This window comes from Bombus pyrosoma, linkage group LG10 (assembly GCF_014825855.1).
Source record: "Bombus pyrosoma isolate SC7728 linkage group LG10, ASM1482585v1, whole genome shotgun sequence".
Lineage (NCBI taxonomy): Eukaryota > Metazoa > Arthropoda > Insecta > Hymenoptera > Apidae > Bombus > Bombus pyrosoma.
In genome coordinates, this window is record NC_057779.1 from 11936643 (window position 1) to 11962430 (window position 25788).

Genomic DNA, 25788 nt, shown 5'->3' on the forward strand with positions numbered 1-25788 from the left:
TATTGTCCTTCTCTTCTCTATTATTGCTTTTAATTCTGTTAGTCCTTCTCCAGTCTCATTCAGTGTTTTTCCATGTCTTTCGGTCCTCCCGTTATTTCACATTCTTCTATTACACGTCTCAGGTCTTCTTCTTTCCTTTTACATAGCCTGCATCTTTCTTCTCCCTCTTCTTTCCAGTATTCCCTCGCTTTGGTCTCGTTTCCGCATCTGAATCTAGCTAGAATTTTTCTGTCCTTCCACTTCATCCTGCCTTCTAACTACTTTGGTAGCTCTTCTTTGCCTATTTTTCTGTAATGTCTGTTATATTTGAATTCCCTTATCCTTTCCCTCCTCTCTTCTTTCTTTCTTCTATAATTTTTCCTCTGACGAAAACGTTGGATTCTCTTACCTTTCTGTTAATTACAGGTATCTTACGTTCAGTGTAAATAGTGTTAAATGTAAATGATGAAGCAAATCTGGGCGAAATTTACATTTGAAACATTATTTTTTAAATAAGTACTTTGAATGATACTAATTGTCAACTTAATGATTAATCTATTTCAATTAATATTCTTTTTTTATTTGATCAAGCGACTGGATTTAAAGCTAAGCGAATATTTGTGAATGTAATGGATTAGAACATTGTCCATTTTAGAAAATCGAATTTAATGAAACGTCTAAATAAGAACAAATTTCATGTATAATACGAGTTGTTTGTAACTTTGTTAAGAGATTACGACAAAAATACGAAATACCAGTTCCCGTGATTGATCGGTGCATTTACATAAATGAAGCAAACCAAGAATAAAGCTAACATAATTGTTGCTATTTTCTTTATCAACGTAATCATTGTTTTTTGCAATGGATAAGGCTACAAAAAATGAGAATATAAATCAAGAAAAGAGTTTGAGAAAAAGTTTTGATGCCTGTTTCAAATTAAAATGTCTCATCTATAATGTCATAATTAATCCTCGTTGTGACTAATTTTTAAAGCTCTTTTCTCTTGATATTTCAGTGGCTGGGTTTGGGTATCATGGCGGTAGGTGTATGGGCTTGGACCGAAAAGGACACATTCAACAATTTGTCCAGGCTCACTAATGTTGCGCTCGACCCAGCATTTATCCTCATTCTAGTCGGTAAGTAGCGATTTATATTAACTTTTTAGAACTCCATTTGTTTGAATGAAAGTTAATCGCCGATTAAGTGAAATTTTGCCGGTTGACTTCACTTTTCTGAACATCAGCTCCTATCGTGTGAACGAAAAGTAATAGGTACATAATGAAGGAAGTTGGTGAGCCCCTATTACACCAATTCCTATTATACAAATTATTTGTCCTCCAAATTAAGAGAAATGAAATTCCACCGTATTCGCTTCGGTCAATTCAACTTCGTCCAATCGTGCGAATAAAGACGTATCAATATTTTGAAGATTAGTTGTAACTAATTTGGCTGTTATACAGGGTGTTAGATTTTTCTAAGCTTTCCTGATAATGCAGCAGGAAAATGTTTCAAGCAAAAGTTGACATATTTTGAAACGGCTACAAATTGCAGTGCTTAAAACCGCCAAGAAATGCTTCTTCCTGTAAAAAATCATAGTCATCTTCGCTTTTTTTTAAATGGTACGATGCATTTTTAATTTCATACATTTGTAGCCGATGCCAAGACGAATTCAACGACCCAATACTATGATCTTCGGATGATCCTGACTTCGGAAATGAATTCCTTGATTTATAGAGTTGACGTTTATTAAATGACGTTTATTATTTTATTTATTTTAGTCCTTGCCTCTCGGCTTTGGACGAACTTTCGATTTTACAATCCTTACATTTCTTGTATTGCACTCAGCATATTCTTACCTCTAGCATCTAAAACTTATGCCTACAAACTATTGCAACTTATGACTACACATTATTGCCACTTTGGTTTTTTTGCCTCCTTGCTGTGCTACCTTCCTGTCATTCCACCCCGTCTTGTATTGCCCTTGCCCTTCTTTTCTCTATTATTGCTCTTAAATCCATTAGTCCTTCTCCAGTCTCATTCAGTGTTCTTTCCATGTCCTTTGCTCCTCCTGTTATTTCACATTCTTCTATTACATGTCTCAGGACCTCTTCTTCCCTAAATGACGTTTATGTTGTGAACAAAATATTGCAATAGTAAAAATCCTGGAAGATGGAGTACCGCTGGGGGTAACCATCCACATGCTATATTTCATCAAAACCCAAACTATAATATTTTACCAAATGTCCTAATGGACAAATTGTAAAATGATTTATTTAAAAATAAAAAAAAAAAGAAAAAAGTAGTAAAAGTTACTGGCGGATTCCTTCGCCAGATTTATCCCCAATAGATTTTTTATGGCGGCAGATATTCAGTTGAAAGCACCAGGATCCTTCAGATCCCATCACTAGGCATATCGATAAATAAACAAAGAGCTTGTTACTTGTAGTCTTAAATAAAAAAATGTTCAAACTTGTGGATGGTCAAATGGCGAACATTTGATACACGTACCTTGCCATTTCATGAATTACAAAGATAATAATTATAAATTACGTAATTATAAACATAATTATAAAGAGAAGAAACTATTTGCGCAAAAAAGTAACTTGCTAATTAAAGCTCTCATGAAAAGAAGTCGGAAAATAAGTTCCGGCCCATCTCGTATTTAGCTTCCACGCACAACTGGCCAAAAGATGCGTACTAATTATTTTTTACCTGACAAAGGTAATTTCAACGTGCTTTTAAGATATCGCGGACAAGTTCCTTGCACTTCCGGTGCGTTTTTCCGTGCTTTTTCTCGAGAAGGTGGGCTACACTTAGACGGAACGCATCTTTTCGCGAGGATCTGTAATTTTTCTCCAGGTTAGCCGTAATTAAGTAGTTCGTTACATACCATTCTTAATTAACCTTTTCAAGACGCTGAGTTTAAAAATCTTAACTAAAACGACTCAAAAATAACTCATTTCCTTTGAGAAAGTATCGTAAACTTTGCAACAAAAATCCTCATCTCTTGTGCTTTCCTGCGACCGATAAAAAACTTTTAAAGAATTATTTTCTTGCAAAAAAAGAGGCATTGGTCAAATTAATAAATTTGTAAAATGTAAAGTGTAAAAACTATTTGATATTGAAATAGTCTGGCGAAAATTATTTCACATTGTAACTGCATCTGTCTTTTTTTGTAACTTGCACCACGGCTTATCCACTCGTCGGCAAACACGTCATTTGATCTTACTACGATCGTCGAATTTTTATAGTATTTCAATCTGGCTCTTATTTTAATAAACAAAACACGTTTGTAACATTTCAAGAAAATATTCAATATGAAATTAAAAACGGAAATCACGCAAACCAATAACAATTTTTCCACATTTAGCACAAACTTGAGATATTTTGTCAACGTTAAGAAATTACAATTGGATCGGAAATGATCGAAAGAGTGCAACAGATTTAATACACTTCGTACCTTTGTAGCATCGTGAGATGGACAATCATCGTATCGATGTTACATTGGTATTCGTTGTTGATATGGAACGATAATTCGTATAATTTTTAATTGGAAGAATTGTAAGTAATTCATAGTCGTAACATTTAGCGCCTATTATCAAGAAATTTTCGTTCAAAAGATTATTTCATGAAACCAACTGCGCACTTCATTTCTGACAAACCTCACGTCGTCAGTTCAATAAACCTCATTTGTGTCGTCGATCTGAAACCATTGCACGTGCTGCATTACCATGCCTTCGTACCACCGTTACCACATAAAAGCTCATACACGCGTATGCGCGTACGTAAAGCCACAGATACTCGTATATACGAAGAAAATAATAAATAATTTGGCAGAAGAAAAAGATTTCCTCGGGTGGTGTACAAAAGTGTTAATTAGTGAGAGTATAGGAGAACAAGTTGAAGAACTTAGATGTAAGGACCATAAGAACAAACATTTGCATATAGATCTAATGTCAGCTTTAGGAGAAGATATGAAGATATCGTGTTAAAAAAGGCGGATGAACAAATTTAAGTAAATGTTTAATGACGTGGAGCATTAAGCATCAACTGATTAATCATAGACGTATTAGCCGTGTCAATTCAAATAAACGTATCTCGACAAAAGGTGGTTTTGTGAAAAATGGCTTTTAGCATTTAGAAACATCGACTTCACATACGTTCGAAGTATAAATTGTTATGCCTCCAATTTCTTATAGTATAAGCCTTTCGGACACTCGGTATAACTGTTAACTTATTATTTTGTATTAATTATATTATTGTGTCGTTATAATTCTTGCGAATAATTTATTCTTCTTCCGAGTATTTTACATGAATAAATAATTTTAATTTTTTATTTCGACGATTAGTCGCTCTTTCGATAGTCTGGGTCAAGTATCCTATTTTGTATGAAATTAGTAAATGTTTTACAACGTATTATATGAGTATATAACATACTATAACATATTGTATCATAAAGGAAATTCTGTAAGAGAAGCGTTACTGCAAAATATCAGAAGAAAAGTAAAGAAGAATCACGTTAAAGAGAAGGCCGAGAATTGTAGGTTGCAAGTATTCATCCACCCTGTTGTATGCAACATAGTTGCAAATGTGTTAGCAAGCGCATGGACGAACGTGATACGAAATTAGGGATTCGCTAGGATTATTGTTTCCGAGGACGAATCTGATGCGAAATCACGGAGGCTCTAGGACGAAGTCACGTGCGGACGAACCTGATACGAGGTCAAGGAGCCACAAGAGATTGAAGTTGAAGCTTCGTAAACGAACCAGCAGTCACTGGGATCGATAGCGTCGACGAACCTGATACGAAATCCAGGATGTTATCTTCCATTTTCTTCATTGACGAAGCAGTACTCACTAAAAGTGGAAAAATAAATTATCATAACGAACACGTTGGGTTAGAACGTAATCTACATGCGAGTTTGCAGTCGAGGCATCAACGACAACTTTCTATTAACGTGTAAGATGGAATTATGCCACAGACAGTCCTTAATTATCTCTAACTTGAGAACTAGAGTCCATAGCATATACAGTAACGCGAGGAACGAATATATTCGTGCAGTTGGCACGTAAAAATAAAAAGAGACTAACATCTTTTCTTAATACATCCTTACAGACATTCGACTATTTGTACCTGTTTATTGTACACGGACGCTTGCTACAATAAACGTAGAAATAACAGTTAACTACATACATAAACGATACGTGGGACGATATTGAGCTATTTTTCTTATTGCTACAGCATTTTTCCTACTACCGCATCATTTTGGGCACACAGGATAGGATTGTAGACACTAGCATCGTTGACAAGCTGATGTTCTGATATTCGGGAGACTCTGTGAAACACTCTAAATCGGATTACTAGAGATATACAGAGAGATTCCAACGAGTAGAAGGTAGAAGGTAGCAGCGAGTCACTCTTGAGCGGTTAACCACGGTGTAGCTAAACGTAATGGCGAGAATCAGCGGATGTCCTACAAGCCAAACATCCTGACAGAGACGGACTACAGGTTCTTGAAATCGTGCAAGGCTAAATCTAATATGCACGTGATCTGGACCACTGCTTCTAAAGGAGCAAAAATCGAACGACGAGGATCACGGTGGACGTGTTGGAAAAGCAAGCACGATCTGCGGATAATCATTCCTTTCAACCTCATTCCATTCCTCTTACCGATGGTGAAAGCAACTCATCCAAGCAATCATGTCTGAGATATTTATCTTTGAAAAAGAGATGTATCTTGGCATCTTCCTTCATATTTGGAGGAATTTATTTCGTATTTCTTATTATTGCTTCCTCTGAACAGCTCCTGTTGCCAACGAAAACGATATTTTCCTTTCTTGATGTCCGAGAAATAATTTTATCAGCTGCAATTGTAGTCCTTTTTATCTTTTATCGATACAGTACAGGAATTACATACTCCTAATTTATAGCGCAGAAATTCTTAGATAAGGAACAAGCGATATTTGATTCTGTGTTGTGAAAAAGGTAGTAATTTTAAAAGCTTCAGAAGCTTAGCACAATCGACGAAATATTTGTTAGTATATGTTATTTATACTTTGGCTGTTCTCACTCCCTTGAATTAAAATTGTGGTAATACCTATGCTCCAATTGAAAATATCTATATTTCCATCCGAAACTGGATTATTTTATACATATTTTATACAACGAAATCCACATATACAGTCATCAACGAGGTTTGATCGCATATGTGTATGTATCACATATGTATAATGAAGTTTGAGTTACCAGCATATTGTGTTATTCTTATTATCCTTGTAATCCTTATATCTTTATAGCACTCGATGAATAATTGAAATTAATATTTATATTTTTGTGTAAATAAGCCGCATGGAACGAAAAAGTACCTTTTACGATATACATCCTACTACTTCATTTATTATACCTCTGTCCCCGATTGTATAAATTACACATACAGATATCTCCATGAATGAAATAGCAGATCAGTAAGAATAGGTTTTATTTTATCACATTAAAGTTTAATTGTAACAGATATTTTTAGTTAAGTTAAGATTTGAGTCTTTCATGAATTTGAGTTTGTCGTGGGGAAAACCAATACAAAAATAGTGCCTTACGTGTTTCTTTGTCTTTCATACGATAGATTTTCAAAAGAGAAGTTAAAATATTTGATCGATTAATGGGTTTTCGATATAAATAGTTTATCAAGCTCCATAGAGAATGCCAATATGGATCGACTAATATATCGTAAAATATATTACAAGTTCTATTTAAGAAAGGAGAAAATTGACCTTTATACATGCTCTACGTTTCTATTTTCTTTTTATCTTTCCAGCTTCTTATTACTAAAGCTTATTGACATCCTAAAAGCATCCTTAGCTAAAAGCTACTGACATCAAATTATGTCTTCTCTAAAAAGCATTTAAGTTTCTTTCGAAATATTTTCTCCTACCATAAATAGTTTAAGAGATATTGGCAGGGATCGACATAAATGCAGCAGTTTAAATATTTAAAAAATAACGAGACAAAATTACATTACAAATATTTTACAGTTTAACTACGAAGTCGAAAATAGATCGTTGGATAAAATAAAATAGATCGTCGGAAAATAAATAGTCGGAAATAGATGTGTAATAATTAAAGTTTCTATTTAATTTTACAGTTTCCTAGTTATGTAGAATGACATACGAAGGATTCTCTCTAGGAACATGAATTTGTTGCATAATTCCACTTGGAGAGTGAAGCTGCTAGTCGAGAGACAGTTTACAATACGGAATTTCCAGCAATTAACGGTATCTCAACATCCACATCCGACAGTTGTGGCCCATGTACTTACCGAGCTCCTTGATACTACGAGTAAAGTTAGAACGTAGCAATTAGTATTATAGACGAGGTGCAGTTGGTAATTATTGAATGGCTTGGTAAATTCATAGCATTCCGGACAGTCAATGAATTTCTACCAAGTGAAGGAGTGCCAGCTTCGGTCATTGTCCCTGGTTAGACATTAAATGTAGCACAACCAGTAAACAAAAATATCTGGGGTTGATGAACAAGTGGGTTTTCGACGATAAACCTGTACGTCGATAAAGTGTAAACATGAAATTGACTTTAGATTGCTTACTATTTTATATCTTTATTTTCTGCGATCGATAATAACATGTTATTTGCTTATGATTTAGTTTACGACTTATTATTCCCTAGGTTTCACTCGCAAACTTTGTTTGCGTGGATTCTTAAATATGAATTTTTATAAATGAAATACTCACATATTCTTTATATTAACAGTTAAATTATTCTTCGTAATAAAAAGTATTAAATGACAAAAAGATTTCAGAACAAACACGGCGTAAACAATAACTTTCGTTCCTTCACCTCTACCAAACATGCGAGCGCATATAATTCAGATGCCAGGCTATTTCTCAACTTCTGGAAAATGGATCATAATGAAACATATCCTGTTTTCCTTCCCGGGTAGAGAAAACTCCATCAAAGTTCGTTCAGTAGTTTTTACGTGACGCGAGTACAGACAGACAAACAAATAGACAGACAACAATTCCAATAATTAGCTTTTTGGCCTCCATCATTTATGAGTTGTCTCTGGATGACTGTTTTATTTTTTTTTTTTTTATTCGATGTACAAATAGAAACCTTCTTTATTATATGCATAAATAGACGCATAGATTATTTATTATACACAGTCCTCGCCCATTGGCTTAGACAACAATTCCAATAATTAGCTTTTTGGCCTCCATCATTTATGAGTTGTCTCTGGATGACTGTTTTATTATTTTTCTTTTTTTATTCGATGTACAAATACAAATCTTTATTATATGTATAAATAGACGCATAGAATATTTATTATACACAGTCCTCGCCTATTGGCTTAGGACAGCCTTCTGGTGTTACATCTTTCTCTTATATCCTACGCTTACTTGCCACACTCTCGCTCTCTCCGTTCATTCTTCTCCACCTACACTTTCATTCACACTCTATACACTGTGCCTACGCTCCAATCTAAGATTTCTACATTTACATATCACCTAGCACTAATAACACCTATCATTCTCCTTAATTCCTTCCTTTGCTCTCATTCTCTCTGCCTCTATCTCTCTCTTCGTCATATTGTTCTTCCTTCTACTCGGTTCCTCTTCAATGTTCAATATTGCTTTCTGTCTCTCTTTAGTTTCTGTTTGTTACTATTGCCTTTAACTCTTCGTTGTCTTTCTCTTTCTCACCCTCTCTATACTCCACGGTATTTCCATTCCCTGTTCCATCGCATCTAATACCATTTTTATGTCTTTCCCCGGTTTTGTCTTCTCACATTCTTCCAGCACGTACCTCATCGTCTCCTCTCGCTCCTCACAGATTTAGTTTTGACTTTGTTGATGAAATAACGTGAATAATTTCCGAATATCACGTTTTTATAGCAAACTAGGTGCTTGGTTGTTGCGTTATTATTTTCTTGGAACATTATTACAAAAAATATTTCTAGATTTTTAAATCGTTTATTGTTGCGGCACTATGCATATTTTCCACAGACAAGATTTACCATTCATCGATTGTAGTTACGCGATTACTGCTGCTAACTCATGTCTAGTCACGTGACATCGCAAGAGACGTGATAATTAAAAGGTGGCTTTATGAGCACCACAGAAGTTTATTCATATGCAAAACAGTTCGTGCTGCAGAATTATACTACGAAGACTCGTGACATGAAACGAATAATAGCAGATATGGATACTGTCATTATATCAAATTTAAAGATGATAGATAGAAAGAAAAGATTGCGGCTGATCTCGAGGAGGCCAGAACAGTTAACACGTGCCCTTAATATGTATCTAAATGTTCTCTATATAAATCAGTATAATTCAAATGATATTAATTAAAGTAAATAGATCTATATAATTATATTTCAATGTTTATTACACAAAATTAAAAAAATTCTACTGGCTCATTGGCAGATGCTGCAACTTAAACACGCAGAGTAAAATAATGCTATATAAAGCCATATTAAAACCTGTTTGGACCTATGGAATCCAACTATGGGGAACAACGAGTAATTCCAACATAGAAATTCTCCAACGATTCTAATCAAAAACTCTAAGATCCTTAACAGATGCACCTTGGTACGTTACCAATGAAACAATACATCGCGACCTTAAGATACCCACAGTTAAAGAAGAAATATCCAAGTTCAGAAACAGATATAATACAAGAGTCAACAACCACCAAAACCCATTAGTCACCCAATTACTTGACACGACGGATCAGATCCGCAGACTAAAAAGGCAATACCCTTTAGATCGAAGCATTAGATTCAACTAGAATCAAGCATACTATAAACTCTTATAATGCAAGTTACAGTATCACGCCAAAAGAATTTACTTATAATTCTCAACGAGATTTGATTGTAAATAGTTTACCAAATTAAAAAGGAAAAATGTATATTGCAATGTATACAAGCATATGTATATATTTCAATAAAGGAAAATTACTGGCATTTTTGTTACAAAAATCCGATTATCTTCCTTTATTATTTGTTATAAGGAAGTAATTAAATATTTTTATTGAATACCAATCCAATAAATAGTCGGTTCATGAATCCTTAATTGATTTAAATGGAAAAATTCAAGAGGGGAGAGGTTTTAATAGTTTCTGTGCAAAATGTACCATGTTGGAAATTAAATGGATCTCTATAGAATCATTCAGCTAGTCCATTTGCAATCGAAACCGAACATGTGTGTTCAGTACCCCCTCGCGCCGCCTCCCGATTGTTATCAGTGTTATCAGTTGCTAAACAACATAGTGAACACGAGAGAAATGGGAAGTTCTCTTGCAAATGAAATTGCTAACTCTGTGCCATTTAAAACTACCTTTAGCCTTTTAATGAAAGTTTTTCTGCTTTCTATTATCTGAAAGCTACGGCTGAGTTCAATTGTGTGAAACACTCTGTACATCCAACTTTAGACATTGTATTCTAAGTATGATTTATTGCGAAACAAAACGATCCTAGGAGGATAAAGACACAAAGATCCCTTGAATGAAAGATAAGATAATGATCAGCCTTATGTTCACAAATAAAGATAGAGCGTAACAATAGATAAATTGAAAACGTAAACTTAGCGTAAACGTAGTATCAGCGAAACTGATAAAATATAGCAGATGATAAAATACTCAGACTTAACTCGAATAATTCTTCCTCTGTTATAGGTACAGTGACATTTATCATTGGATTTACGGGATGCGTTGGCGCACTCAGGGAAAATACGTGCCTCCTAGCTACGGTATGTATTTGAACATCTAATGAAGCGTTTGTGGTTTGCTTTAATTATCTGTAAGCACACGAAGATACATAGCTTCTCGTGTGTATACTACCGCTCAAACGTATGTGGACACTTGCTTACCTTTGACAGAATGTAATTGTAACATACGGATGCTCGCATTCACGGCAGCTCGCCCGCCACACATGACAATCCAATACCCGAACGACAAACATCCTGTCTTTATGTTTATTTTTGTCGTGGGTCCAACCTTTATCGGTCCTTTACAGGTAGTCCCGTAACTTCTAAATTACCTAAAAGAGGTAGGTAGAGGAATAGAAAGAAGAAAGGGAGATGTTTCGATACTGTAAATTCGAATACACTGTCTATTTGTAAAAAGTAGCAACTCTAGGATACTATATACACGCAGCAGACATCGCGTCGTCGCTCGTGCGACGGCGAAGGCGAACAAGAGGAGAGAGAGAGATAAGTAAAACCGAGACTCACTATGGTTGCTTATCCTTATCGCTACTCCAACATACACACTCAGAATTTAATTGCGATCATCTCATGCAAGATCGGAGGCTATCGCCACGTGACAGTCGCTAAAATACAGAGACAGGATGTAACACTCTGCCCATAGCTATATCCTGGTACCATCCTCGTCGACAGGTTGGAACATGATAATTTGCGCGCCATACACACAGGGAACTATCTTAAACTAACAAACATTTATTCACTCATATACGCTAAGTGCTGTCTGGCAGACCTTCAAGCGAACAAGGTCTCGCGTCGATGCTCACGGACAGAGCTGAGAGCCAAGTCGCGGGCTAGTGGCGTCACAGACATTAAAGCGGAATGGGAAAAAGACACTTGCGGTTGGTGTACAGACTCGTAAACCGTAGAACAATACACGTTATTTAATGCTCACTGTAAACTGTTCGGAACATAATCCTCCTTCTTAAGACGGGCGATTGTTACTGCACACACATACACATGCATATACGTACGAGGAACGTTCCCCGCTGATTTATTTATGTCCGGAGAAGTGTAATGTGTTGTCCGCACGGGCAATAATTGGACGGCACTGAATTACACACTGTCACAACACGGAAATATGCAACACGACATAGGATCACATCACTGGTATCGTTCTTTGTTGCGGTGACCAGGAGCCAAATCGGGATGGACCTTCTTCTTTCCTCTTAGCGCAGTCCTATTTACTGCCGTCTTGTCGCAGCATGCACTTAGAGAGTAGCAGAGCGGTCAAGATCAGAGTCGGGTTATCGTGTGGTTGAGCACCCGGTCTAGTGATGGAAGTACCGCTAAAACTGACGTCGGATTCCTTCACTGGCGCATCCATGAGATTGAGTCTCTGAACGTATTCAGGTGGAGATCGATTACAGGGATTTCTTCGTGGTCCGTCTGTGTTCCTGTGGACGCGGTGCTGGGTCTGTTGAATCCCTCCATATCAGTCTGTTTATCTTATCTGTGGCTGCGTCTGGATCTCAATCTCCTGCTTCGACATCGTCATCCCTTGCGGTTTCGTGGTCATTTGGGGTACGTTTCCCGTTGCGAAAGAAAGTAGTAGCTGACATTCGGACCCTGCAGAGGTGGCGTATCTTCCGCGATACATTGTCCTGTGGCTGCGTCCTTCTGCTGGAATTTTTCTGGGGCTGGGGTTAGGTTGGGGTTAGGAAACTAGTACAGCTTCCCCAAGATGTACTGGTCGCAGAGGAAACATTCGATGATGCGTCCCGACTTTCTCTTTGCTGCCGTTCTTTACTTTAACCGTACACGAGAGAATATGTTGCTTCCCTGCACGAGTTCTTTTCAGCGCGATGAGTAATTTGCAATATGAATAGGACTCCGCTGTAGACTGTTACTTTTGAAATGATTTTTCCCTCTATCCGATCTGCTCGGAATTTGCACCTGATGCGGGGATTATGGGGCTCCCTGTTGGTAGTTGTTCTCCGTTGGGAACTTCACAGTTCTGAGAACCTCTCGGTTCTGCTTCTGCTACACCGACGCTCTTATTACACTACGTCCTTTCACTATCGTATTCCTTACTTCTCTCCTCGCGTTCTTCCTTTTCTTGTAATAACAGAGTCCCGAGAGGTGTACGGTGCACTTCCTTGTTTTCTACTGTAACAGCAACAGCATATTATCATTGCGAACATTTCAGTGCCAAATCCTGTAGTCAGATATTATTGAATTCAAATTTTATTGATGTTGTCGTCGAAGCGTTTCGATCTCCGTTATTTTTCCTACATTATCCTATAACTCTATAGGATACTCTATAGGAATCCCCACAGACATTTCATCGTCTCCTGTATTAAATGTTGTTGATAGCGAAGGTGGAGTTATTTTATCAATTCTTTCTATTTCCAAGATTAATATTGTTCCATTCAACGTACCAAATCTTTCTCTACGCTCACATATCTTTATTGCTGTGAGGACAATGTGGTCTTAGACAACGCTATACAGAGAGGTAGGAGGTGCAACTATACCCACTTCCTTCAGAGTTTTAGCGTCTCTTCTGCCTGAACACGTGATCCGAAGAGTCTTTTTATTCACGAAAATCAATCATCCGGCTTGGTAGGCCAGATATATTCAAAAGGACTGTTTTTCTTTTCTTTAGGAATGATCCACGCAGTCGAGTCGCATGGTAACTGAGAAGGTGCAATTTCGTCGTCTTCAAGTTCTCTCGCTACCTGACACTCTCGTTCCTTCAAAGAGAAACAGTGTAAATTCACCTTTATATACCGGCAGGAAACGTTACTGCCTCGTATCGACGGCAATATCATCTACCGTCGGAATTTTGCATGAGATTTTGTACATGTATGATAAACGAGCACCGGGTAGTTTATATCTCCGTAAGCGTTCTTCTATGGTATGTAACACATAATGTTTCTCCTCTTCATTCAACCGCTCCAGACGAACAACGTCCATTATTTAAGTAACACGATCCTCGGGTGGAGCATGTTCTTCGGAAGAACAGTGAACGTCGAACTCTCCTTCTTCGTCGCAACTATGGTATGCTGAGGGTGTCAGTTCCTGGCTAAGTACTTCAGTTCCTACGTCTTCGACCAGCGCGTCTATACCAAAACGTGACATATGTCGGTTTTTTGAGTTTGGTTTATGAATATTTCTCCCACAGACAGGATATCTCTGATTTGAAGCGGAATATGCGCAAGCTGGTGTGTGCTATTTCGACGTATCTGTTTACGCATACGTGTTGGTATAGTAAACACTCGTGTACGTCGGTTTGCATCATGCGGTGCGTGATTAGTCCATTTCACGAATGTTATTGACCTAATCGGATCGCTACCTATCTACTATCTAATCTAGATTGTCTACTATCAGTAGGATCGGTACTATTCGTTATGGTGGAAGAGCAACTCGACCGTTTCGGTTCGTAGGAAGGCGATTCCTAATATTACGCTCACTATAGGAAAATTACGCGCGATATGGAAAGTATGGAAATTTTTCGGAAATTTTGTATCAAAAGTAGCGAGAGTTTTAACAACTTTCGAAACTATACCGGCGATTTTTACGACTCGACCTACATTGACAGTCAAATCCAGGTCTCCTCATATTTATGAGCAGCAGCGTAGGTGTTTTTGTTTTACGGTAAAACCTTGCAACTCGAATGCCTTTAAAACAATTTCAGTCATAAAATATTGATATAATTCATAAAATATTGATAATCGAAGCTAAGCTGCGTCTCCTGCGCTCTCGAATAAAGAGAATTCGTAAAATGATAAAACAATGGTACAGTGGTTCAATTAATAAATCGGTATCTACGAAACTATCAATAATTATTTTATTAACTATCAATTTCAGTTCGAAATTATCTACTTCATATTTCTTGTGTTAATAATCACGGTTGTTTGTAATATTTATAATAATTAAAATTCTATATAAACTTTCGCTATATAAATTGTAATTACACAAAGAATTGATAGTTATCGTTTAACTAAAGATGTAGGAAAAAATACATTTGGTATTAAGAATTCATGTTATTTGTACAAATAATATTAGTACGATTAGTGTAAATGGCATTATTGTAACCAGTGTGAAAAAATAAATACCGATAACAGGGAAAAACAAGGACATAAATTTATTTTTAATTACAGAATGCTGGAAAAATTTCTGTATCATAATTATCGTTATCTCAAAAATTTCTACGTTTTAATTTTAATCATGAATTACTTATAAACACTTGTAGCGAATTATGTTCGTCGTCTGCGTCCAAAAGAGGATACAAGAGTACTCATTGTCATCTTAGGAGTTCTACAAACTGGCAAAGTTTTCTTAAAAAGTCAAAAGAGCACTTCGGTTGCCCTCTTTGTTACCACGAAACTAAAGAATCGGCTTTCAAGTTTCCTCATAAAGGAAATGTTTCCTCGTTGCCCGTTTTTTCATAAAACGCAAAATTAAAGGACATTGACAATAAATGCCAACGTTGTATCTCGGTGATTAAAAATTGCCTGCACACAGTGTATATTATCTGTTAATGTATACTATATAAATTCAATAATTTACAAGTTAAAAATACTCTGTGACTTGAAATTTCAAAAATATTGTGTTGCATATTTTTTATTGATTCGTAATGGTAATTCAGTTTATTTGTGCTTAATACACACTAACGTGAAAATGATTTGCAATTATCAAATATGCAATACAGAATATCCAACGGTTAAACAAATAACAGTGCTATTAACATTATCTTCTTTGCTATGACAAATATTTGATTCATAATATTATTATGCACAGCGTATGATTATACAGGCAGGTATAGTGTCGTGATTATATCGTGAAAGCTATCGGATAAATTGTAATCTGTGCATTTTGGTATAGCAATAATCAAATAAATAAACATAAACAATAGATGATTTTACCGAAAAGGTTGATAAAGTTAATGTACATTATTCGTACAGTTAACAAGTATAATTGGAGAAAACATTTAATTCAGGTAACTGCTACTATTCTTTGAAGCGTTTCTTTTATGTTCAAAGCGTTTAGAGTTTAATTTCAAGTAAATGTTACTTCGTTACATTATTCAGCTGTAACAAAATGCGTAACAGCGAGAATTTCGCGTGAAGTATAATAACGTGCAACACATTATTTTATGTGTTTTATCATCCCCTTGCCTCACAATTGCTGCAAAACGATGTAATTACACGAGCAGTACTTTAAGCACTTCGCATATAAACTTACACTGGTTTTTATTTCTTAACGAACTTTCAAGTTACAGTCAATGTAACGATATTAAATTATTTAACACAGATTGAACGATTAAAGGATTAAAATGCAATTGGGAGGAATGATGAGATTAAAGTCTAAATAATTACTACGATTATTGGCATTATTTTATTAATTATATCGTATAAAGGTTTTGTAAACTATAACAACTCACGATGTCTTTTCAATCAATTGTTTAAATACCATTTTAAGCTTTAATTAACTTTTGTATTTTTCTCCGTATTTTTTTTTATTGAAACAATTGATCATTTTTTAGACAATGTGAAACCTGTTATTTTATACTCATTTTCAAATTGCGAGATTGATCAAGATTTTACAGAAGTAAATTCTTTGATACACAATTCTATTAAAATTATAAAACTAATTCTAATAATCCATAAAATTATACTTACACATGTTTTATCATATCAAACGCATGATTTTACGTTCTGGAAGATTGAAGTTTATTACAACGTTATTTTGTATGAATTTATTCCAGTATGCGATATTTCTGGCGTTATTATTGTTAATGGAGATGGCAGCCGGTGTCTTAGGATTTGTCTTCAAGGACTGGGTGAGTTTTATCAAAAATCTATTAATATTCCCGCGATAATCTCTAGTTGTGTCGATGTACACGATAAGATCATAATTGAGAGTTATTTGTTGCTACGTCCTTTAAATTAAATAAATTTCTCCGCAAGCGAAGTTGATAAATTTCATATTTATAAAAGCTTCGCAAATATCGTCCTCGTGTACATAAAATTATATCAATATCATTTAAACCGTCTCATAAGCTTTTGTAGCAACTTTACCAATGTATTTTGTAACCAAGAATAAAACGAAAATGTCATACATACTCAGGTGTGACATTTTCATCTAGGTTTTTTGTCTAAACAGGTTTGCACGAAATTTGGAACTCTGTTTGTTGTACGGATCGTAAAATGAATCCGAAACACATTTGTATTCGAACTGTTTTTAACTATACGTCGAAGCAAGTAATTTATATTGCAAAATTAAAAAATTTCTCTTTGCTACTTGATGATCTCCAGTGGAGTAAGTTAATAAGTAAATATCTGCATATTTATGTTACATGGAATACGCGTAAACGTAATTTACAATCAGAGTTATGGACGATAAAAAGGAAATAAATTTTATGTACTTTAAATATTGCTTCCTCTCTGCGAAAGATTTATTTTTACCATTCATTCTGGATATGTACAATAACTGCGGTACGTTAGTTCCATTGGAAAAAAGAGTATGCAAATTTAAAAGTTTGTTTGAAGTATACGGTAAAAGAATCTTTGTTTGGTATGCCCTTTTTATAATGTCGTTTCAATTTCTGTGAATTGTTTTTGATAAACAGAAAATACAATTCAATATTACACCTATATATAGGTCAAAAAACAACTTCCGCAATTAATAACAGCTTTTCCTAATTGTGGCATTTCATTAATATTTGCACGTTTAATTTACGGTGTAGATTATTATTTATTATTTGCCGGTTACTGCTAATTATTCATTGTTTATTATTCATGGTATAGATTATGTTTATAGCGGAAGTATTTGACGCTTTATATTCGTACAAATTAAAAGAGCAAACAAAAGCTCAATATTTTAATTATCAGGACGTGATTAACATTTTTTTTTAGCCTTGCTAACGATTGAAACAATTCTCTAAAAATAAGTTTCATTTTGCTACTACAGAACGTACTAAGCACATATACTCAAAGTTTAAGTTTTGAGTTCTATGTTAATTTCAAGTGCACCTTCTACTTGTAACAGTTGAAATTCTGCCTATCGCACGTATTCGTATTCGATAGTTCATACGAAATTTCTATTCTCACAAAGGAATGCACAAATGATTATTCACATAAGCTGATAAAAAAAAGGATAAAAAGGTTTAATTCTGGTGAAAATTTTGATACGGTACAAATTAACCGAAGACTCAACGTACCGTTCGTATCGTGTTTGGATTCATTTTATCGATTGTAATTTATTGCCAAACATAGAATTAATATGTTGGTTCGGTGTACAGATAAAATCACAAGCCACTGGCGGTTTCCAAGCGTTCATCATCCACTACAGAGAAGATCCTGATCAGCAGAATCTCATCGATTGGATTCAAGAGGATTGGGTACGTGTCATATCGTTATTTGTCCAATTAGATAAGGGAATATATTTTCTATTACATTAAGAACAGCATATAAATTCTATTAATGTAATAATCAATGAACTAATTGCATTTATTATTGATACAATTGATCAGTACAATTAATTCATTAATATTTAGATTAATACAATTTACCATCTTTATAACCGGTACATATACAACGATTAATTGTGTTAATTAGTTAACTAAAGTTGATTAAATAACTATATTAATTAGTTAGTAATTTAATTGATAGAATTTATCGATTGACGTTTTGACAACCAACGTGAGATTTCAATAGAAACGCTGCTATGTCGCTTCAGTTGCGCAGATCCTGTCAATAGTTATACTACTGTTCCAATCCTCTACTCTTTACGTTAGTTCAATTCCTATCCATGAGAGACCGTCATATCGCTGTTCTGGATGCATTTCCTTTCATCTAATGAAACGCCTACATAGTACTTTGATATTACAAAATGTAAAGGAGCGTTAACACGATCAATATTACTGTCACTGTTTCAAGTATCTCGACATTATGAGCATCTTCAGACGATCGATTACAATAATATATTGATCGTCTAACATCAGACGGTCTCTTGCATACGACGATGTTGAGAAACTTGAAATATTGACAATAATATCGATCGTCTTAACGCTCCTTAAAAGCTACAATACAGGCTGTCTCGCGCAAGTAGAACAAACCTATGGTCCTGACACGGTATTGTGTTGAGTGTCGGTTAACCCTTAGAGTGCTATGGACGCATATATGCGTCTGGCGAAAGCCATCGCTGTGGACTAAGGACGCATATATGCGTTTGTCAATTTTTCCGAGCACCTACACAGAAGTAATACTATTACGTTTGTGTGAGATAAATGTAAATGCATTTCAATGTTAATGCCGCGTTCGAAGAAACTGTCTTTTCTTTTTTCTTTATTTAATACTTTGCATTCACAATTTGTCCAATTTGGACATTTGGTAGAATTGAAACTGTCTTTGAGAGAATATTGGTCTACGGACGAACTGTTGAAAATAATAGCACGAGATCGATACATGGTATTATTACAAATGTTGCACTTTAACGATAATAATACAGTAAATGGCGATCCTTTAGCAAAAATACGACCAGTAATCGCACAACTGAATTATTAACTTGTGTCATATTTACTAAATTTAGTTTTCTAGTCTATTGTTTTCTAGTTTACTACCCAAATTCTAGTTTATTGTAAATTTCAATGTTTATAATAAATAATTAACACTAAAAAATAACTCTCTTGAATCATTTAATCTTGTGCAAAAGAATTACTATAACTTATTACCGATTTGCGCTTTGAATAGTCAATCAACAGAGTTCAGTATAGCGAAAAAGTATTCAGTCCACAGCGATGGTCAGCGCTGGTCGCGCGCCCTCAGTACGAACCGCATAGGCTCCGTGTATTCAGCACTCTAAGGGTTAAGAGAAGACGAGAGATCGAATATAACGTATTTATTCGTCGATAGTGTTCAGTAGCTTACGCGACTTACAATTAAATAGAAAACAGCAAGTTGTACGCCAGGAACATCACGAAACAATTTCTGGAAATAACCCAACTTAAAGTAAGCATTGCGAAATGTGGAGGACTTGTGAGGTGTATATTATGTTGTCCGTGATATTAGTTGTTGCTGGCTGTAGAGATGTCGCCGCTGGGAGGTACTACTGTATTTTCTTCCTATTTAAGAATCGTAGAAGAAAAATCGGTCGCCGGGATTCGATCCCGGGGTCCGAGACACGTTCGTAACCTAAGGCGCTAACCACTGCGCTGCCGTCGTTCGTTGTTAGTTAGTGTCGAGTGCCGCCATACTTGTAATAAATACCTTGTAACTTGTATATTTATTTTGAAATTCGTTTGAAATTTTACCAAGTTAATGACGAATTCAGGATAGTCGTGTCTCATTGCAGTGCTAATGAAATTTTAAGACATTTAGTACGATATATACAATTGAATGCATAAAAGTATGCAACAGTGTTCTATTATTCAAGATAAATGTATATTTCGTTATGATTGCACGAAGAACCAAAACTTTTGAAATAGTACAATATATCATTTCGATACTTCTGACATTCTAAATGTAATTTCATTAAAATAGAATCATTAATTAAATAAATATGAGAAATATTCAATGAATAACTTCATTTTAATTAGTTAAATAATTTTATTTAACATAATACTAATAACTGTATTAATATTAACGAAGAGTTTCAGTAATGATATTATTACAATTAATTAATTAATTATTTCAATCATGTATTATTTAATTGACTAATTAAGACAAAATTACTGGTTGTATATTCCTCATATTTATGACGTTAATTAAAATGAATCTTCGATCTTTATTCAATTAAAATACTTTTCTACGCTATTATACTTTATAAAAATCATGATTTCGATCACAGTGCAGTTTTTATAAAGTATTCTTTGATATAAACACCGCTTTGTTTCACAGTTTCACGAAATGATACGAAGAAAATTATTGAATTCACTGAGCGTGAAGAACGTGCATTTAAGTTTAACGAAGCTCTTTGAACAGCAGTTTCACACGTTCTCTCTCTCTCTCTCTCTCTCTTTCTACTGAGCAAGTTGATACTATGTCTTCCACTTTTGTTTTTTCCCCTCCTTAATATTGACTTTATTTATAATGGCGAGATTCCTATTTCTTTCATCTTTGTATTATTCAGTGCCAGACGCTAAAGTACTGTTACACGAAGCAACATGTTAAATACTGATACGTTGCACATACTTGTTAAACTACATATCAAATTAAAGAACATCAAATTGCTGGTACGTAGTTGCTAAAGAACGAAAACAACACTTGTTGCTCGGATTTATTTGATGTTACTTAATTGAATCGATTAATTTTCGTTCAAGAGAAAACGTTTCAGCATAATGTTGTTATAACTATAAAGTCAAATATCAAATTTTGTAATTCAATTCCGTAACTCAAATTATATAATTCAATTACGGTAGTTGAAATTATGTAATTCAATTGCGTCAATTCCAATTTTGTAATTCTATTATACAATTCAATTACGTAATTCAAATTATGTAATTGGATTACAACACAATTGAACGTAATTGAATTAATATGTAATCGAAATAGAGTGTTATTAAATTACATAATTAAATTACAGTGTAATTCAATTAACGCAACCGTATTTTACAGTTACAGTGTTGCGGCATCGAGGGCCCCAAAGACTGGGATCGCAATAATTATTTCAATTGTTCGTCGAGCGACATTGGCTCGAGGGAAGCATGCGGCGTGCCTTTTAGCTGTTGTAAACGAAAGCCAAATGTAAGTTTTTTTTATCTCACATTGTATATTTTTTCTTCATTTTCAATAAAAGAATTTCTTACCTTTGTTAAATAAAGAATTAATTGCACGTGAACTGCAGTGATGATTCTTGTATAATATATAAATAAATACATAATTTCATTGTATTTAAAATAAAAATGTTATTAATAAGTTTATATCTCAAAATATTGTCTCCTAATCATTCCTTCGATGTTTTCAGGAAATTATAAAAAATAAACAGTGCGGCTATGATGTTAGAAAACCTAGCTACGTAAGTCACTTTTTTTAAATTCGATATTATCTTCAACACTAAACGTTGTATTATTATAACGAAAGCAGGGATCGAATGAAACTGTTCAAATTTCCAAGTAGACATGGAATAACAGTAATTTTTTAACTGTCGTGTTTTCTGTTTTGGAAAAACAGTTGTAAAATGAAGAGCATCTACTGAAACTTTTATCCCATACATTTTTGCATAAATAGGAAACTTTTAGTTCTATAGAGAAGCACAAGAGAGTTTTAGTTCAAGCGGGACATTTATTTTGCTTTGAAACAGTTGAAGTTGAATGTTTTCAAACTGCTCTTCAGTGCTCAAACTGCTTAACCGCTCAAAGCGATTTAGAAAATACAGAATATTCTTCTTAAAATTAAACTCTGAACTCTCACCATATATATAAATAATTAACTGTATATTGTTTTGTTCAATCTTATTATTAGTAAAATGGAATAATTGCATCTATAAAAATCACAACTTTTATACTCATTCTGCTTTCAACTCTTTAAATAATGCTAATTAAAACATAATTCTAGGTTTCATACTTTCCTCTAAAATATTTGTTAAAACGTATGCATACAATCTTCCACAACTTTTGCCATACAGAATGGCTGTTATAAGTAAACTTTTGCAGCAGAATTAAAGTATTAACGTGTAAAGTAGACGTAAAAGAGAAAAAGAGTTATTGAAAAATTAAAAGCTCAGCAACTGACTTTTATTTATGAGAGTTAGCTGTTTCATTCGACCCCCGAAGAAAACTTCTACTTGTCGTGTTTGCAAGGTTTCTTCTCTTAAAAATTATACTTCCATTAATTGTACTCTATATTACTGCATTCATCTATTCTAAAACCATGTTTTTCACCTTCACTTTATTTACCGTAACCATTACTTACATTCTTTCTGCGAGTATTTAAAATAATTTCTTATTTCTGCTTTTTCTTAATCAATGCCTTTCATATATTTTACACGTTATCACTAACTAACTAATAGGTTTGAACGAGCTATTATACTCGTTAAAATATGGACAGAACACTACACTAGTTTTTACGCTTTCGTTTGCTGATTCTCATTTGTCTCGAGTGCTGACAGTTTAATTTTAATCTTTAAATGTAGCTGCCATGTCTAGTTACAAGATAAGCTTCGGTATTAAAGAAGGAAGTTTTGTAATAAAATATGACAGTGAAGATAAAACAATCTTGAAACTAAGACGAAGTTTAACAACTTTTACGTTACTTTTTCTAATTAATATTTCGAAATAGCTACATTTTGGGATAATAAATGTAAAATTCCAAAAATTTGAAAAAACATGCAGAACACATTGAAGTTCTCAAGCAAAGCTGGAAAGCATTTATCCTATGTAGTTTTTATTTCGCTCGTCCCTGCGTTGTGTCATCCAATTGTTAGTTAATTTGTACACTGTCCATTTCATAAATCAATGCTAAATAATTTACGCTTTCCATTTTGCATAAATAGACATTCTACAAATTGTTTGTTTGCTATTTACTGAACTGTGAAATCAAATTCTGAGCTTTTTGCAAGATTATCAATCCTCGATAAAGCAGATGTCCTTTTTTATCAAGGATAACGAAATCACGGACGACGTTCTTGCGATTTATTTTCAAGTGTCTTATCTTCTGTTTTGTATCTTATACTTATCTAACATCTTTTTAGAGGCCCTTCAACTTTTTAAGTCTTTCTAACTTCATAACGACTACGTAAGATACAAAGGCATAAAACATTTTGTTAAGTTCCTAGGGTTCTTAATTTTATATAATAGCTAACTTCAAACAATAAATCTGTCATATAGTTTGAAATTGTACTTTTTAGTTGCTGCATATTTATTTATACTTCATATTTAGCATACGATTAAAACTTAAGTTTTCTTTAGTTCTGCCATTGGTTGCCAATCGAAGTACATTTTTTAGATATTTTTGGAGAAGAACAGCGAATTCAAAATATGAAATTTCTGTTTCGGCAATCGATACGTTCGAAAGATATACGAATCTTGTCTGAACCATTTTTCATACTACTCGTATTTTCCCAGATATTTGAGCGTTTTGACAGCTAGATAGGACATACTATAGATCTTGGTATATCACACACTTGCGACGAAAGTGAAGCAATTCAAAGAACGCGATTTTCGTGTTATCAGTATGAAAATCCGGCGATTATGAAATGTTCAATTCATCTTGTTCGTTTAGCTTCATAATTTGGCCAGTAGAGAGCAGTTATTTCGCTCTTCATGATTCGTGTTACTGCATTTTATAAATTATAATTGTGTACATCTTGTTATAAGTTGTATTTTGACTAGAAGGAGATCCTCCAAAAATTCCTGTCAAAAATGAAAAATAAATTAAGAACGAATAAAATACATTTAAACCTGTTTCATGAACTTGTTCATTCGTTCTATTCATAAATTTGATTTAATTATATTCTAAAATAGCTTTCCTATTCTTTTGTATAACATACTTTCTCAAGTTGAGTCACGTTCGTTCCCAAAGCAAGTGTTCGATGCCATCAACAAATTTAGAAATCGAACTATCCAAAATCTTTTATCGTAGAAAATAGGAAATAACCTCGTGAAGTCTTTCTAGATCTTTCGAACGCATAAGGCACTTATGTAGAATAGAAAACACTTCATCGATTTTGATAATCTTGAAATATATTGTCAAATATTTGTCGATATTTTGAATATCTTTTCCCATATATTCAACCATCGCTCGTCTTTAATTTTCAGGTTATAAAACAATGTATGATTAATATTTTACGTGTTATTTAACAATTTACTTTGAATAAATGTTTACCGAACAAAACTGATCAGTGACGGTAACTATATTTGTTACACTTACGAGCTGTCGAAGATCAGAGCGAAGTGCAACATTGTGTACATCAATCGATTCATCGGAAATCATTTCACGCAAGCGTTGGCAGTCGCTTAATGGCGGTCGGATATTAATTTAGCCCAACCTATGACCTATGACCTATTGATTTTTCTTTTTTATTTGCACAATATTAAATTGGCTGTAAAAAAATGCCGCTTACTCTAGAATGAAATGTAATCTGGATTTAATTGAAATTTTTAGCGAATATCTCGGAAATTAAATTTGAGCAGAATATACGTACGTATGGGAAAAAATAGTCCGAACGTCGATAATATTTCAACACCGTCGAAGTCGGTAAAGTGTCTCGCCTATTCTGCGTAATTACCACGCATAAACTGCCAAAATAAAGATTTCATATTTCACGCTTTTCTCTCGATCGGTCACCGACGCCATTCGAAACTACAATCCTTATACAAGGTGGTTCATAATTAATAGTACAATTGGGTACAGGATGATCGTACGTGAGAAAATATGTCGAAAATATGCGCTTAAATATTTTCATATTAATCAATTGATTTGAAAATTGATCAGGTTCTACATTTTCTCACTTAACCTATCGGATATTCCTGTTCAGTACGGAATTAGTCAAATTTTCAAACTCGATCTTCTCGGAAACGAACCGTCGTACAGAAAAATTGTATTCTATATTTTTGTCGTACTTTTTCTCGTAGAATCGCCCCGTACCGAATTCTACCATCAATTACGGACCGTTCCGTACAATTAAAAAAATTGAACCTAGTCTAATCAACGCAATACAAAACCAGAAGATAGAGAATTAAAGAACCACGCGTAATTGCGATGTTCGAGTTCCGAAATTCGATGACTGCACAGTGGTCGACGTACTATTCATATGCAGAAGCAAGGTATCGATGTTTGTACGCGTTATCAACATGCCGCAGGCACGACAACGTAATCCTAAATCTTCGATGCAGAAACTTTCATAGTGGTTTCTTCAATCATTTTGTTTGCACTTGGTAAATGCAGACTGGGGAGAGGAGTATATACGAGAGAGGCTGTCTAAGAGCAGGCGAAGAATGGCTAGAATTGAATCTCGTACCTGTCGCTGGTACTGTTGTCAGCACAATGGTCTTACAGGTACATTGCCGTTGAAACGTGTCACTGACTGTGCTAAATAAGAGTTTAAACTTTCTCTTTTCGTTTATACAATTTCTACGGTTGCTTGGACATCGAT

The 25788-nt window shown here is 34.4% G+C and overlaps 1 protein-coding gene across 6 annotated transcripts in view; it reads left to right on the top strand.

Moving 5' to 3' along the window:
• Window positions 1-25788, top strand: part of LOC122571939 (tetraspanin-5) — a 110150-nt gene that overhangs the window by 73462 nt on the left and 10900 nt on the right. For 4 of the 6 annotated variants that reach the window (XM_043736307.1, XM_043736303.1, XM_043736304.1 and 1 more), the window contains exons 2-8: window positions 995-1115; window positions 10667-10740; window positions 16463-16537; window positions 17999-18097; window positions 21312-21440; window positions 21661-21711; window positions 25581-25691. In XM_043736307.1, coding sequence (XP_043592242.1) covers window positions 995-1115; window positions 10667-10740; window positions 16463-16537; window positions 17999-18097; window positions 21312-21440; window positions 21661-21711; window positions 25581-25691 — 660 coding nt within the window. The remainder of the gene's footprint in view (window positions 1-994; window positions 1116-10666; window positions 10741-16462; window positions 16538-17998; window positions 18098-21311; window positions 21441-21660; window positions 21712-25580; window positions 25692-25788) is intronic. The other 2 variants (XM_043736306.1, XM_043736308.1) reach the window with 2 other exon arrangements.